The following is a 17,915-nucleotide window of genomic DNA, read 5'->3' as shown; positions in this document are numbered from 1 at the left end:
AGATATGGGTTTACAAGATGTGTTCATGAATGCTTGGAGTCAAAATCTATTTTATTTTAAACTATTTAATATTAATATGGTGAAATAGCGGCAACAAAAATTTTTTAATTAATAATAATAATTTGTTTCAAGGTCATATCAGTTGTATATTTTTCATAACATGTTAACACGATGAAGCCTCGGGATAAACGTATGCATTGATTGAGTTTAGATATGTTGGTCTGTAAGTATATTAAGAGCGGCGTCGAAATGAGTTTACGAATGCATGGAGTTGAACTCCTCGTTAAATTTCATTATAAACCAAACTGCATTGGTAAACAAGTCTATGTTATATTCTGTATTCCATGAGTTTTGTAGTTGAAAAATTTATTTAGAATAGCGTTTGTCAGCTTACTGTAAGTGGAAAGTTCACAAAAAAAAATCATTCAAACTACACATTTGAAGGCTAAGCTCTCATGATAATGGGTTAAAACTGTTATATTGATAATCATCCGAATTTTTTCAAATTATAATTATTCACAACATCATACTGTGTGAATGGACCAAGTAACAACTTGAGATTAATGTATATTCCTGAGCCTGATGTGATTTCAATAACCTTGCGCGCGTTATACGTCACAGGTCTTGCGTAACTACCCACGTGCTACGATTTTTCCCTTGGGGGGGCAGCAAGCGGCCATTTTGTACAGGAGCAATGTATAGATGGGTGAAAACGATACGTTGTTTTTAACCAAAAACGATGTCCCCGGGGCGAAACTGCCAACACCAAAAGTAAAGGAGCATACCAGCGTTGTTATGAAACGATGTGGTTAGCCTGCCAGTGACGAGTTAGGGAGAAAAGAGCAGCACTGATAGCAAGGTACTGTATACACGTGAACCGGCAAAGTTAATGATGATTTCATGTTGCAAAAGCATAATTAAATGAGTTAGTTATTTTCCAAACGATATTATTTGAATAGCAGATACGTAAATCAAACTAACAACAATAAACATTTTTGATGACATTGAAAATCAAAACCTGCGGTGCACGATAGGTTGGGGAGGACACTGCCACAGCAAGTAATGCATGAATTTTGTTACACAACACCATATGCTTGTGTCATTGTTAACTCTGTGGTATTATTACTCAATTTACTGCTCAAATTAATACCTGATACTATTTCTCAGGCTACCAAGTACAAATCAACTTATTTTGTGGCAATTGACCTCCATGTTCCATCTTGTGTGCAGGTTGTTTATTATTATTATTATTTGTTCAAGCACATTTTAATAAAGTGTCTATGCTTTAACAAGAGAAATTTATGCTGAAGTTTAAAAGATTAAATCATCAGTAGTATGTACAATTAAAGCTATTAATTTGATTATGCATATTTGATTTTCAATTATCTTGATTATCATATGAGGTTTCTGCATTTTTCTCTTGCCCTCGAATCAATATCTAATAAGTAAATTGATAGTGCTTTATTACAATTTTTGCTTTATAATTTCAGATGTAAAAACTGTGTAGCAGTTGGTAAAGCTGTAGAGATTGATGTGAGCATATAGATCAGCGGAAATGGTATTAGAGAAACTAGGAGGACAGGCATAGATAATGTACTAGTAGATCCATCATCACAGCAAGGATAGATGGTGTGATCTTGTCCCTGAAGCTATGCCAAAAGTTTTCAATTTGGTTGAGTCCTTACTAAGACAAGCTGCTGCGGTGTGAATCGCAATATGTTCATTCAGGTTATACATGGCAGATTTATGACAAAAGAGACCTTCACAATATACTTCAAAGAAGTTATTCTTGCATCTATGCCTCATCAAAAGTACACAGTTACAGTGACTAGAACATTGTCTGCAAATAGTGAGGCAGTGAAGGCTGCAAGGTGCCATTGTTTTTCAGTATTAAGAATGACAGTATCTGTTATTTATTTATTTATTTTTATTTCTCATTTTTAATGGGAGGGAGACTCACTTTGTTCTTTCTATGCCCATTCAGTTAAGGTTTGATGGCAATATATGGTAAATCTGTCATGCCTGTATGTAGAATTTCTCTGGCTCAAATTTCTACATTTATTGGGTGCATTATGAAGTTTCCTGACTGATTAATGAGGTTACTTGTAGAAATATCTTGCTTACACACATTTTGTGATATTTTTACTACTTTATACATATGATTATTCACATCTCATCAGTGGTGTGTGAAAGGTACTTGGTATTTGCATTTTAGAACTGTAGATCTGTGTACCAGCAGGGTTATATTTCATATATCTGCGAATGTTTCTTAAAATAAGCTTCATGTTTGATAATTAATTGGTTTGAAATAAATAAATAAATAACCCAAATAAAATCAATTCATTTTATATTTCACATAATTTGTTTTTATTATTCTTCTAAGCATTTAATCATAACATCTCCCATCATTATACTGTTATTGTGTAATAACATTGAAAGTTTCCAAGTTTTTATTAACAGGTTGATGCTAACGTATTACAAATGAATGTAAGCATAAAAGCATATTTCCTTACTCAAATGTATCAAACAGTACCACTGGCATAATACCGGTAAAGATACAGGTAAAGATGACAGCATTGATAACTGGGTTTACAGCGCTGTTAGTGCAGCTTGGTTAGTGTCAGATTGTTATCTGATAAAGTTTGTTACTAGTATCTAAGAACAAAAGGTCTGGCACTTGACAATCAAGTTGATAAAATCACAAAACACCTGTAGAAAATAGAGTATACCCTGTACCTGCCCAACATTGATTTGTTCAGATTCTTGACTAAGGGGTGCGTTACAGGTGTCAAGGGCCAAGACTTGAACTTAGGGGTTTGGTATGTCACTGGGCATTACCCCCGATTTCTGTCCAAATCTAATAAAGCCTCAGTTGCTTAACTTTCTCCAAATGTCCAATATCTACCGGTTGTGTTGTTTAATGCTTGGGGTCTCTTCTCTGGCGGCGGTTAATTGGGGACACCTGTGCGGCCTGTCAACGCACCTAGATTCACTTTTGCCGGTGCCACATTTTCAATTGCCGTTAATATCAAATTCATGAATAGAATAAGGAAAAATGACAGTTATGAAAAAATGTTTGGAAGTACCTGTCACCTTCGCCACAGTAACCATATGGGCTGTGATGCCCCCCCCCCACCACAGGCGACACCTTGCGGAGCAAGCGTGCGTAATCCAGGGTGCAACTGAAAATAACCTTGACGCGCGACCTTATTGTGAATATAGTGTGTGACGATGTAGTGTGTTAGTTGAGATTGTTTTATATTGCTACCGGTAGATGTCGCTATAAGTAAAGTATAGTCCGGTGCGCAAGTTTGAATCTCTCCTGTGATTGGTAATTTAAAGGTAAAACTTTTCATTGTATAATTGGTTTTGATTGGTAAACGTGTACTATCTGAACATGTATATCAGGTGGGAATTGAAATAAATCTGGCTCTTTTGGCTCTTATGCTCGTTAGAATCAGTTTTATAGCCTGCTCTCGGCTTTTCCATGACTTTGAGATACCAGTAAGTACATTGTTCTTTGTACCTTCATAAGGCACTCGGCCACGAAGGCGTAACAATTTGACGTACGAGAACACCCGTATCAATGACAATTATCTTACAGCTATGGTTCCTACTATCAGTTAATATCACCCTTAAAAAGACAGTTTAAAGTATTGTGTACAAGCTGGGTTGTATATATATTGTTTATGGAGATGTTTCTGCTCACACATTCACCCGTTGTGGTGTTTTCTACTGTCCTACCAATAACACACTATGGGCCTCCATCTCTCAACCACCTGATTACAAACCCCAGGGACAGGTCTTGGTGACTGGTATAGTAAAGTTACACCAAAGTGAAAATGGCTCTCTGCTGTATATCTCTATGGAAGCAGGGACATTGACATTTGGGCCACAATCTTCTGCGCCCAACGTTAAAATGATAGAAAGGATGATCTTTCACAATATATGGGGTATTTAACATTATCGACGTGCAGGGTTTCTGATCCCAATTTACATATAGGATAATCACTCATTCACGATTAAGATACGTGTAGAAAATTTATGAAAACGGAATAGGGAAAATGAAGTTAAACATTACATCTGCAATTCTACATTTTCTAAATCTCTGGCGAGAGAAAGTGATGCATCTGGATTTATGTGTAAATCACTGGAAATCAGGCTTGGCTTGATAGTGTGAGTAATTTTCATATAAAGTGACGAAGGAATTAGCCTATTCTAGTAATGAAAGTTTTAAAGATGATACCTTTTGGATAATCTTCACTTGTTATCAATATACACAAGAATTAGATTGCACTTAAGGGATTTATGAGGTGCACGTTTATCTTACTGACACATCTTTTTTCCTTTTACACATTTACAAAGTATTTAACAAACCAATAAGCAAACTGTCACTGCAAAATAAATTGTGAGTTACTTTGGTCAGAGTGATTGAGCATAATAAGTTTCACAGTTGTGGCTTACCTGAGACTTTTACCAGTGTGAATGAATTTGGACGTATAAGAACACCCGTGCTAGTGAGAGTTATTGTACAGCTGTGATTTCCGCTGTCAGTTAGTATCGCACTTGGAACAGGGAGTTGAAAATCCTGTGTACCAGTTGGGTTGTATACAATGTTTATGGAGATGCTTCTGGTAGCACATTCACCCGATGTGGTGTTTTTTACTGCTCTAGAAATAAAGCACCACTCTTTTTCATCCCTTAACCATCTGATGGTGAATCCAGCGACCAGGTCTTGGTGACTGGTAAGGTTACACCACAGAGAAAATGGATCTCCACTGTATATGTTTAACGTACAGGGGCTGTTCATGATTCCATCATTGCCTGTTTGACCAGCAACTAAAACTAGGAATATAGACAACATGCCAGTTCACATTGTCTTTGTTCTATATAAAATTCATAGATATTTCATTTTTGCCTATACAGAATAATTTAACTGCATCAACCAAGACAATGTCTAAAGTATTTAAATCTCAGTTTACAATAAGTGTATACTCACCAGCTAGTGTAAGATGAAAAACACAACTTTTCAAAAATAGATGTATCACCGTGGAAATGTACGCATCTAATAAGCTGGTCTGCCGTCTTGCCAATTCGGGAATCATAGCCCCTGCCTGTACTTTGGGGTTATAGTCAACTGTTATGTAATTGCAATAATAAATCGCAATCAAGTATGATTTGGAGTAAAATATTTCAAACACAAATTGGAAAGGACAAGACTCTAATATATCTAATAATTATATTTTTGTAAAAAAAATCAATGCCCATACCTTCTTCCTGATACTAAACTGGGTTATCGTGTCTTCCGCTTTGATAACGATATGTGTTAGTTGTTGGACTTTGGATGACATTGTAAAATAAGTGAAGCAACGATCTGACAGAATATTTTAAGCAATTAACCACTTAGAAAGGATGCTAGGAAAACTAATTGGAATTTTAATTTGCTCATGTCATCTTGGTGAGTATGAATATTTTCAAGAAACGTTTAAAACATTAAAAAATATACGCCTCTTTGTATGTTTAAGGGACATCAACCGACGTAAGTAATCGCATTTGGCTTATATATGCATGCCATTTTACTTGGCCTATATATGCAGTCACTGTTATACAGAAAGTTTATGTCACTTGGCTACATGGCAAAATCAAATCGTTTAATTCCAGCTCAGTGTCAAACAGGAAACACTTCATCTACCATAAACGTATACAGTGGAGATCCATTTTCTCTGTGGTGTAACCTTACCAGTCACCAAGACCTGACCGCTGGATTCACCATCAGATGGTTAAGGGATGAAAAAGAGTGGTGCTTTATTTCTAGAGCAGTAAAAAACACCACATCGGGTGAATGTGCTACCAGAAGCATCTTCATAAACAATGTATACAACCCAACTGGTACACAGGATTTTCAACTCCCTGTTCCAAGTGCGATACTAACTGACAGCGGAAACCACAGCTGTACAATAACTCTTAGTAGCACGGGTGTTCTTATACGTCCAAATACATCCACACTGGTAAATGTATCAGGTGAGGGACAACTGTCGAAAACATTTGTCTAATGTTGCAACTTGCTCGATTCACACTTATATTCAGATTAATATTCAGAGTGATTTTAATCACTTTACCGTGATGCTCTGATAAATTTTGAGTAGATCGAGTTGGATTATTGTAAGTATGACAGAGTTGTTATAACACTTATCTAACGAGTTATTTTCCAAATGTGTAGTTGGCATGGCGTTTTTATATTGAATTTCTGACTAACAGTTAGCTGAAAAAACCGCTGTTGTAACTAAATTTGGCAACTACAAAATTCGCCTACACTAATGGTTCACGGAATATATCATAGGTTTGTTTGCCAATGATGTTTGGTTTATAGTTGAAATAGATATTCATGAACACATCTCGACGCCAATGCTGATATACTTACAGACCAACATATCTAAACTCAGTCAATACCTACATTTATTCCGAGTCTTCATTGTGTTAACATATGATGAAAAACGTGCTACTGATATGATCTTGGAATGAATTATTATTATTTTATTGTATTCTTCGTTGCTGTCAGTTTACCATTTTAATATAAAAAATGAACTTATTATATGTATAGAATGTAATTTCTTCTATTTAACATATTTAACATCCAATTTTTACGTTTTAGAAAAACCGACGACACCGCCTGAAAATACGACAGCCCGTAAGTATGATTAAGTAGCTTCTTACGAAGTATCTTTAGAGGTTGAGCTTCAGTTAAGAAAAAAATACATTTTGTGTAATTAATGATGTTCAGTTCCCGTTTCAATTTTCAATTTGATAAACGTTGTCATAAATAGTCACTTTTCCTTAGCTTCTTAAACTGATGGAACCATAATTATTTTCAAAGGTTCACAGACGAATGGAACCCCTGATCAACCCCCTCTATCTCAACCAGTTATCATTGGTATAGGGGCAGGGGGCGGCGTGTTGCTGATCATAATTATAATCGCAGTTGTTTGTGTGAAAAAGAAGGGCAAGGGCACTTCTACCACAGGTAAGTAGTTTAGTCTTGTCTGGGCTTTGCGCATTTTATTTATCAGAACAACCAGGATGGGTATTTTCTGCCAGTTAGTCTCTATAAATGTATAAATATAAGTATCTATGTTGTGGATTGTCGCTGACTAACATAAGATACACGTTTTAACCTCATTGAAGCAAACGTGTCATAAGAAACCCTGACAGCGAAGCAAAAAATTTTCATAAGTGATCATCAGCATTTTATTTTTACTTATTGGAGCACCATCTGTTTACATATTCTTCAGATGTCAATGCAAAAAAGGATAATAAAAGAAAGAGCAATGTAAGTTTTAGTTGTAGTGACACATAAGTTTAAAATTCTTCTTTTAATGATCATATATTTCACATGTATTTAAGAACAAGTATAAAAAAGCAAAATGAAGTCTAAATTAAACGTGTATACTAAAAAGTGTATGTAAAATAATAGTTAATCTGCACCATGATCAGCAAAAACGTTTCTACTTTAATAAATTGATATCAATAATAATGACACTCATCCTTAGCATACGCGTGTACTCGCTCAAGGACGTTATTCTATTTTCAGCCCCTTGATAAGAATGCAGAAAACCTCCACTATGCTGATTTGGCACTACATGATAACCCCAAGTCGTCCAGTTCTAAGGGAAAAGGATCAGCTAAGACGGGGACATCAACCGTAAATCCTGGAGACGATAGGGTGGAGTACGCACAGGTAGTGAAACACTAGACACTGCCGAATTAGTTGCTATGAAAAGAGCGTTTAACTTTTGTAGTTATTTACTCCTATAACTCGCGTTTTGGAGATGATTCATAAGCTGGGTTTTTAATTAACGAAAAATGATGTACATTAATGATAGTAATTGATCCAACCAAGATAGTATAAATGTGTGCATTTAGCGACAGTGTATATACTTACCAAATATAAAACAATGTGCATGAGCTACCAATATTCCTGTCCACATAATATTATATGACTAATCATATTTGGCTCAAGACAGTGAAAAACAAATTAGTTTTCTTATTTTTAACAGTAGGTACAAAGGCTTGATTTATGCTTTTAGTATAGAAAAGTTCTACTGACGCAACATTTTATCCTCGCTGATCTGTGAACTGAGTTAAGTTCAAGTAATATAATCAGGCTGATTTATAACACACTTCGCTTATCTTTACGTATGTAAACCATGGCAACTCACTAAGCAACGCTCAGATAACGTATGTTTTACACTGTATGTAGTATAAATAAGTCATATGATTATCTTAAGGTCACTTAGAGGAGAGGGTCATTTCATGAATAACCGTGGGATATATTACATTGGAAGGTAATGTTAAATTCGCACTGAGATGCACCCACCGACCCTTGCTGAAGACGTGAGATTATATTAATGTTCGTACCATGAAACTGTTTTAAATAAAGTGTAGTTTTGCATGGTTAGTGTTTGACACTGCATACCCTATATGGAGTATAGCTTCATTTGCATGTATCATATATAGCACTAAATTGGATCAAGCATTATTAAGCCAACACCTCATGCAAAAAATCTTGGTGTATTTTTAGATGGATCACTTTGTATGAACACACATATTGCCAGTGTATGCAGGTCAGCGGTTTTTAACATTAGGAACTTAAGTGCAATTCGCAATCAGTTGTCTGACTCTGCTGCAGCCACAGTTATAAATTGTTTAGTTACATCTCGATTAGATTAATGCAACTACATTTTATACGGTTGTCCAAAGAAACAAATTGCTAGACTGCAGCGCATTCAAAATATTTCGGCCAGATTATTAACTCGGACATCCACAAGTATACACATCTCCCCAGTTTTTAAAAGTTTACACTGGCTACCTCTACGAGCCAGAATTTTATTCAAATTTTTAGTTTTTACTCACGATGCTCTTTATGGATTGGCACCAAGCTACATCAATGAATTAGTCAGTCCAATGCGAAATCTGCGGTCTGTAGACCAATTGCTACCCAGTAAAAATGCGATTAAAAACCTACAGTGATAAATCTTTTAAAGCTGCAGGTCCAAAGGAATGGAATCTATTACCGCTGGAAATCCGAGCAATTCAGTCTACCAAACATTTTAAAAAAGAACTCAAAACATACCTTTTTAGGAAATATTTTGATTAACTCTTAATTGGTTTTATAAATCTTGTATTAATTGCATTAAATTGTATGGAATAATGGTTGTTGTACCTAGATTTTATTTATGATATTTTATGTAGTATTATTAATAATATTTTATGTAAAGTCTACTGAACATTTTAAATGGATTTTAGACTTAAAATAAATTTATTATTATTAAGATCCTGATTTATGGAGATAATTTAATGATTAAAGAATATAGTTGAGCTAAAATATAAAAAGATATGCTTTATAATTTTAGTAAATCTGATTTGAAATTTGTAGTAAAGAGATAATTGTTTTTGTTTTTCAAATTATTTAAATAATCAATACGTATAAACAGAAAAAAGTATGGTATTTTCTGCTTATTATTTTTTGTACTAAATAAGCCATATATCTACTTTCCCCACTGTAAACTGGCGTTAATATCATGCTGAGCTTTATCCTTTTTTCTATCATACATGCTTATATTATGGATCTTTCTCAGCACTTACCAAAACTTAAAAAAACAATTCCATTCTACGCATGCAGTCTAGCCTATGTAATTGCGTAGAGTCAATGCCGATCTGACATTATTCACAACCTTGACGGAGAATCTGTTACAAACCCTTCTATATGTGTATTTCTTCTCATGCACAGTACCACTGTTGCGGATTTTATTCTAAAAACTGTACTGAGTATTTCAAAGTTCCTCAAACCAAATGGTAGCAAGTATATTCATGAGTAATACGAGCGCAGTCGTATCGGATGAATCTTAAAATCACACCAAATATTGGAATGAGTAAAATATTTTCATTACCATACTAAGCATTCAATTTTTAACATTTTATATTTGTAAATACTGTAAGCGTTAAGAATAAAATAAAAATATAAACGTAAATACCTGTAGCAGGGTCAGTTACTATCGTGGCCAACGCTTTTGGTGTAGTTTGTACTAAAATTGGAATATGAGTAAGTAAAATCCCAAATACACCTAAGCAACCCTTTATTTTTTTAACTCATTATAGTGGAATAAAGTTCTTACGGACAGTTCGATTTCTAAATTATGATTACCTACGGTAGAAAAATTTGTTGACATTGTAAATGTATATGCATGTTTACTATGAAAAGAAACATCACAGGTCATACACAACATTTTGAGGGTAGAATTACTTGCCTGGTTCTATCCATACTACGGTATCACTCGGTGCAGGATCCTTTGCATTTGCAAGTATATTAAAGACACAGGTGTAATTGCCACTGTCATTTAAGTAAGATTCCGGAATGATCAGTTTGAAGTTATTATCACCCATGTTTTCAGTGCGTACATTTCTTCTGATGCAATCACCGACAATGGTCTCTGTATTTATTTCTGTGATTATACACCATACCTGACCATTCTTATTCCATTGGATTTCAAACCCATCGGACAGGTTTGCAAAACTACTTAAGTTGCTCCATAGATAAACCGGTTCTCCAACAAAGGCTCTAATACTAGGTGAGACCGTTAATGCTACGATACTCGGGTTAACAAATGATCGTTCCCAATGATTTTGCAATTCAGTGGTTGGTACTGTGATATTTTGAGACTCACTTATTTCTCCTCTGACAGGATCAAGGATAGATTCAAAAGCTGGGAACGTAGTTTTTAGAACTGTGGACTTGTCAATAATATTTTCAGATACCGTGGGTTCCAGTGGTGCCGAAAGGTCTGAGGTAAAATTGCCTGCTGTCACACTGGAAGCCTCAGTGGATAATTCGTCACCGGTCGTGTCTCCGGATATTGTTGCACTAACAACCTCGGTAGTCTCTGTGAAAGTGACCGTGGAGGATTCTAAAACTGCCTTCCGACAAAGAGCTGAGACAAAATTATCACAGTGAATATATGAAAATCAAGCCAAAATATCTTATTATTAAAAAAGCGAGCATGACACATGTTAACAAAATCAACATTCAGATGTACAACCAATATTATAAACTAAAGAGCCTTTTATGTACATGTACAGACGTAATAATGCATAATGCACGTACGGGTAATTATGCATAGACCTACCGTTCTGAAGAACACAAGGCAACATAATCACACAAATGAAACATGACATTCTGCATGCCATCTTTCATCAGCTATTATACCGTTGAGTTCATCAGAGACCCTCTGTACATGTACATGTATAAACTGACAGTGCCGAAGTTCATTCAACCTTATCAGTGGCGGATTTAAGAGGGGGGGGGGGGCTCAGGGGGTCCTGACCTACCCTTCGATGTTTGAAGAAAAAAATCACACCAGTGGTCCCCGCTTGAAATTATAATTTTGACTAGCTGAATCATAGTTCTAAACCGTACTGAATAGCACGGTTCGCCCTCTAAAATACCAATTATGTTTGGGGCCCTTAAGGGGGCCCCGAACCCCACGCCAAGGGGGGGGGGGAGCGGCTTCGAATCCGCGGACCCCCCCCCCCCTTCAAATAATCCTGGATCCGCCCCTGCTTATCAAATCATCCAAATTATGTTATCGGTCGGTTTAGATGTCAAACATTGACATTTCAAAAATGTAAACCTATAGTAGGTCTATAGTGTATTTCAGAAGTCCAAAATAATAATATTGTATATTGGGGAGAGGATATGCTGTATACACTGTATTACATCATGTCGCTAAGATGTGTCGAATTCAAAGACAAATTATTGTAACATATGTATCAATGGGTCGACGTCATTTTACAAAATATCACTTCTACTTACGTGTACGAACTAAATTGTCTTTCAATGGTAATAGATGTGCTTGCTTTAGGGAGGAATATATACCAGAAGGTGGGGGGCGGGGGCAAGATATGCATTCCGTCAAATCGTCCTGAGTAATAACCACACGAAATAAATATTTTTTTGAGTAGAACAATTTTTTTTAAATGAAGAAATGGGACCAATGCCTACCGCTGGAACACGGGAAACTGACTCGTGCCGACTCCCCTGACGTCTTGCAGCTCATCTACATTGCGATACCCGAACATTCAGTCAGTTGAAATAGAGTAGATATCTTGGACCTTGACCCCCTATGTAGATTTGAGCCCACTGGACAATGACGAGGGAAGGGAGGCACAATGTCTCAAATCTGGGAGAGTGTAATATTGGACAGTCCTCACTAGACTGGTCACTACACACAGTATCTTGATATCAGTGAACAGAGTAACTTATAAGTACGAAGTGTCGGGATGAAACTCTTACAGATACGCTTTCAAAAAGTTTGTGTTGGAAGTGAAAATTAAAAAAATATTTCAACGTGATAGCAACACTGCAAAGACCAGCTTGCACCGCATAAATCCAACTATTCAACACCGAGATTTGATAGGAAATTAACGAAATGTTGTCCTAACTGAAAGAATGGGGTAATTTTAAAATTTAGCTCACCCGTTCTGGTATTCATATGATGCTCCCGGACATAGGCAGTAATAGAATATGGAGTGGCTGTTAATGCTCCTAGCTATGTACATGTATGTATTTAGCATCTAAGGGTAAGTAAATTAGCTTTCAATTGGCAACTTTGACACTTTGTGAAGTATTTTAATAAATTGCTTTTATTTTTTACTATATTTTGTTGGTAATTTTGGGTAATTTTGTCATAATGGACATTTCCAAGAACAAGCGCATCCCCTGTCAAACTGAATCTTAATCCATTACTCCACGATAAGCTGACAAAATACTTGATACTATATGTTATGTGAATATATTTGTTATTTGCCCATTTCAGTGATAAGTTAGACTGTAACACAAAGTGAAGAGGTCGCCAGTGACAGATAGATTTAGGGGGCTCAGGGGGTTCCTGGCCCCCACCCCCTTTCGATTTTTGAAAAAAAAAACCCCAATGAGATCCCCTCTTGAAACTATACATTTGATAAGCTGATTCATAGTTGTAAACCGTACCAAGTGTGCCGTTTTCCCTCTAAAATACCAATACCCTTCAGCAGGCTCCGGACCCCACGCCAAAGGGGGTGGGTAGGGTCTGCTTCGCATCAGCGGGCACCCCCTTCAAATAATCCTAGATCCGCCCCTGGTCACCCCAGCCACTAATACAGTTGTCACTGATGATAACAGGGTATGGGAATCGGCAAGTAATCCTTAGCTCTCAGCCAAATTAGTCGGTCCAAAGAACACGCTCTGCTCCTTCTTAATTGCCCCATGCCAGTTTTTCTTTATTGCTGATGCAAAGAGATTGCTAACGACATGAGTAAACAATAATGGTTGATGCTGTATCAACTAGAGACTAGAGTAAATGCAGATCGAATATGAGAATAAAACGATGAAGAACAAGACCAGTAGTAATTTTAAAACATATATAACATTTTTATTAAACGTTTACTTGATTCATTATGGTGAGTCATGAGCAACACATACATAGCTACAGTATAGTTCATAATTAGGTTTTCCTATTTTCTGGATATTTTACGATTCTATAACATGACAAAGAAGAGGAAAATTCTTAAACATGATCTAGTGCAAAAAACCTCTTTATGTTGTCATTTTCATCGGGGATTTTTCAAACGTGATCAGAAAAAAAAAGAACTGCACTGTTTTCCTTTAAACAGACACAGCTGATGAAGTTCTGCTCTGGCTTAAACTATACTCGGTATTCAAATGCGCACATACATGTAGATTTATTCAATTGTCAGTCATGAAAAATGTTTCAAAAAGGAATTTTTACGGTATAAAATACGGTATATAAATGGAAAAATGTTAGATGCAAGAGACGCAGTGGTAACTGTTTTTCCCATTGACTGATCTATTGTCTTATTCCAAATATGAATATTAAAATGTTAAACGCCATGCTCTAGAACCACAATCTACCTCTACCTGTTACCATCTTTTTCTACAGCACTCCCCATATTATTAAAAAGAAATAACACAAATCCATTTAACCAGATAAAAGTATATCGGTCAAAACATCGCAGCTCTGTGAGCACGCGACAACTGAGCCAAGTTGGAAGAAGATGTACATTGTTTTAAATATTGCTTATAAACTTGTTAACTAGGATATCAAAATCTTGTTGGCTTGGTATTTCCTTCTCTAGAGCTTCTGCGGTGCTTTGCAATAACTCTGTTATCTCAGTCCCCCTGTCACTAGCCACTATGGCAGCTGCTTCAACAAGGCCCCAGATATCATGAGGCAAAAACACCAGTGGAATTGTTCCACTGGCAGAAACAGTGGAACAATTCCACTGGCAGAATCTAAAACGTATCTTGGGACCTGGATACCCATCGCCTCTAATAAAAGCTGCGGCAAGTTTTCGTTTCCTGGTGTGGCCAACCGGGGTCCTGTGTCCATTGCATTTAGTTCCTCGACCAGTTTCCGTGCTGACATGATTGGTTTATACAAAATTTTAGAACCCACAATGAAGCCAATTTTACCAGTATGGTGCATGGTAGATAATATGATACATTTTTCGGGGATGTTTGCAGTGTTTCGTACCTCAAAATGTTGTTTGATTTCCATTACATCCTTTCTGCTTATGTGTTTCAAAGTCTCAAGCAGTACCAATATGTCACGTAATGCATTGTGGTCTTTTTGTAAGACCTCATTAGCCTCCGCTTGTGCTGATGCTGAGAGAACAGAGTGTGCGATGGTGCTGCCACTTACTGTTATCTTGCCACTCGCTCCGAGTGCAGCACTGACTGCTAGTAAAACCGTAAGCTTGCCCGCTGTTAAAATAGAAGCGGCAGTCCCTGCAGCGCCAAGTACTGCGGCAAATATTGAAGTGGAATGACCCATGATTCTGGCGATACTAATGTTTTGATGATGAAGGTGCAAATCGTTGGCGATGTCCTTTAGTTCACGTACTGTAGCTGTCCTGCACGCTCTCCATACACTGAACGCAAATTGTAGTCTTTCTACGAAGCAAGCTGACTTTACAATACACCTAATATAATAAGCAGAATTTTGCCTGATGCATTTATCAAACTTTGCAAAAATAACTTTTTACATATAGGGTTTCTTAAATATAAATTAGTAGTACTTTTTAACTACGCAAGTAATGCTTTGATGAAAGAGCTGGTATTTTTTTACGTTTGTCTTATATATCTTAAGAAATTCCGTATTCCCTGCACGTCAGACTGATGTTAAAGAGAGAAACAAGCTGAGTTACAAGTGGATCGTGAGCAAAAACAAACGGTCCGAATTTCTAGTAGCACAAAACTAATTTGCAACATAAGTACACATTATACAGTATAGTTCAGGAATGAAATATCTTATCCAAATAACCAGGAGTATACGTACTTACTTACATCGTGCGTTCTCTTACAATGAAACGTACGTTCCACCAACCAGAATTTCTACGAGGATTCCGATTAACTATCATCTCTACTGCGAAGGGACAGTCACCGCTGGCTGGTTTTGGATCCACGGTACAATTTTTGTCTTTTTTACGACGGTGTTTCAAAGCATTGTCCTTTCTAAACACTTCTCTTGCACACATTTCACCGGCAGGGCTAATTATTTCCATGACATAGAATGCATCTTTTTTGTAAAAGGCGGCACATAATTCTAGGCGAAAAACCCAATCGGTATGATCATCATGTGAAACACTTTGCATAGCAGTGCTTTGACTCTCGATCTGTATCGATATGTTATCCGATGTTTTGCTTTGGTACGGCTGAACGGCATATTGAATATTTTCCACATGTGCCCCGCGGCTTGCATGTTCATAACCATGACCTTCTATCGCTTGTTGGGCTATAGTGCTTGGCTGTACAGAAGCAGCAACTTTAGTTAGCACACCTGTTGTTTGGTCTATTGCATCAGAGTCGCGTAAATGCAATTCGTGTGGCGTCTGATTTTCGATTTCTACAGTAAATCCTGAAGAATGCCCAAGACCCATCTCTGATCATTTGTTTTAAAGTCCCTATTTACCAGCCATGTCTCTCACCCCGTGAGTTTAACTTCAATACGCCGTTTGTATTGCGACACACACCTGGTGCCCATAGAGCAGGAAAAACACATTGTCACGGTCCCAATGTGCTTTCGTGCTTACACCGTAGTAAAAACTGATTTTCAGATATCCAATAGCCTGCCACCATCTAAAATGCCATCGTCTTTTATTGTTGGTTAAGGAGAAGGGTTTTGGTGAGTAGAAAATTACAATGTAAAAAAAATAAATAAATATTTGCTGCAATTGCGGATCAGGTTATCGAATATAATGCATTTATAATGTGCCGTTTTTGACTTTGAATGAGTTTTGTATTCCCCATATAGGTGAATGACTAATTCAATATCACTACCCTAACATCCAAATCAAAATATTGATAAACCTTAGTTGAGCTGAAATTACAACGGTTAAAAGACATTACTCGAGGCAATTATGGTTCAGGGTATGGAACTTAGTGCATTTTATAATGCGCCGTTATTGACTTTGACTTAATTTTGTATACCCCATTAAGGTGACATCGACTTAGACCAACATCCAAATCACAATATTGATAGACCCTATTTGTAGAGTTGGAGATTGCAATGGTTTAAAAACATTACTTGCGGCAAATCATAATATTGATCGACGTAAAGCGAATGTTTTCATAAAGTGTGTACAATATAATTATTTCATTAGATACCGTTGGTCGAAAGGGTGGTTTGAAAAATATTATTAATACTTTTATAGGTTTTTGTCCTACCCATTATAATAACGAGCCAAGTACCAAAGTCCCATTAGGACTACTATTCCTACTAACCTCGGTTCCTGTTAAACTTGATTTACTGTTACACCTGTCTACATTTGGAAAATCTCAAAGTCGCATTGCATGGTAGATAGTCGAATAACGTAATTTTATGTACTTGATCAGCTTTGACAGGTGAAAAATGCAAGAAAAATGACAGGACATCATAATGGGTATTGGAATCAGTTATAGCATATGACAGTTTACGTATGGCCGGTGTATAGTATCTCGTGTATTGTGTAAGTTAATCAGGCAGTGCATATTATGATGTAGGAATACTTTTAAGTCATAAAGACCAGACGCTGATCCCGAAAATAAGCTTTTAAAGTGACTTTCGTTTCCTCGGTAATCTATATCTGGTTTGACACTGTGTTGTGATAGACACATATAGAAAGTTTTATTACTGGGCGGTTGTCCTACCGTATCTGTCAATATTATGTGTTTATTTATTCCGTGTATCAGTTGAAGATCACACACTAAATTTAGTATTAAAAATACAATAGACGACTGTAATAATTATACAGGGTAGATTAACGATTGTAAGCGGAATATGGTGTCTGGCCAAATACCCCTGTCGACTGGGTTGGTACGCCCCTCTGGAGTACTTGTGTAAACAACCTCTCTCCTGTGGCGAACTGTCCTTTTGTTCACTAATTTTTAGAATCACGAGTTAGCTGTAGGTTAATCTGTGTCAGTTGATATCTCATTTAATTTGCAGCAATTGAACAAAATACCATTTGTTTGCGCATGGTCAACAATTCACCCGGCCTATTTTTATGTCATAAAGAACTGTTATAAATTCATGCGTATAGTATTATAGAAAATGAATAAATTAAGAAAGGGAAAAATAACTTGGCAGTAAACCCAACGACTTACAATTTAATAAGAAAAAGTTACAAAAAATTGTTTTTGGGATTTCCGTTACAGTTTATTAGTAGAATTATCGCATAGCGTATGTAGTAACCGAAGAAAGGATGAACAAATAATAATAATAGTAACAAAGAAAGCTACAGTGTTTTAGAACAAATATTAATATCGTAAACAATCTTATCATACGTAACCCCACTTAATACAAATCACATGTACTGGAAAACGA

At 36.4% G+C, this 17,915-nt stretch overlaps 1 protein-coding gene and 2 long non-coding RNA genes across 3 annotated transcripts; 2 read left to right on the top strand and 1 right to left on the bottom strand.

The window, feature by feature from the left end:
- Positions 1–591: 591 nt before the first annotated feature.
- On the top strand, positions 592–2,360 carry LOC147760647 (uncharacterized). The gene is made up of 2 exons (XR_015335577.1): positions 592–859; positions 1,491–2,360. It is a non-coding gene; the product is annotated as an uncharacterized LOC147760647 (long non-coding RNA).
- Positions 2,361–6,874: 4,514 nt separating this feature from the next.
- On the top strand, positions 6,875–8,021 carry LOC147760646 (uncharacterized). Its single transcript, XR_015335393.1, has 3 exons — positions 6,875–7,021; positions 7,290–7,327; positions 7,589–8,021. It is a non-coding gene; the product is annotated as an uncharacterized LOC147760646 (long non-coding RNA).
- Positions 8,022–14,243: 6,222 nt separating this feature from the next.
- LOC106175958 (uncharacterized) lies at positions 14,244–17,915 on the bottom strand. The gene is made up of 2 exons (XM_087017109.1): positions 15,398–17,915; positions 14,244–15,033 (listed from the first exon to the last, which is right to left on the bottom strand). Exons 1-2 carry the CDS (start codon positions 15,988–15,990, stop codon positions 14,244–14,246), a joined length of 1,383 nt encoding a protein of 460 aa, XP_086873235.1. The 5' UTR covers positions 15,991–17,915.

This window comes from Lingula anatina, chromosome 7 (assembly GCF_051362555.1).
Source record: "Lingula anatina isolate TDL-2025a chromosome 7, LinAna3.0, whole genome shotgun sequence".
Lineage (NCBI taxonomy): Eukaryota > Metazoa > Brachiopoda > Lingulata > Lingulida > Lingulidae > Lingula > Lingula anatina.
This window is presented reverse-complemented; position numbering and strand designations above follow the sequence as displayed.

Bases quoted from the DNA above. Each gene is read 5' to 3' on its own strand.
- LOC106175958 (XM_087017109.1), bottom strand. From the start codon at position 15,990: ATGGGTCTTGGGCATTCTTCAGGATTTACTGTAGAAATCGAAAATCAG. The intron at 15,034-15,397 runs GTAAGTAAGTAC...TTATTATATTAG, and splicing joins ATTGTAAGAGAACGCACGAT to GTGTATTGTAAAGTCAGCTT.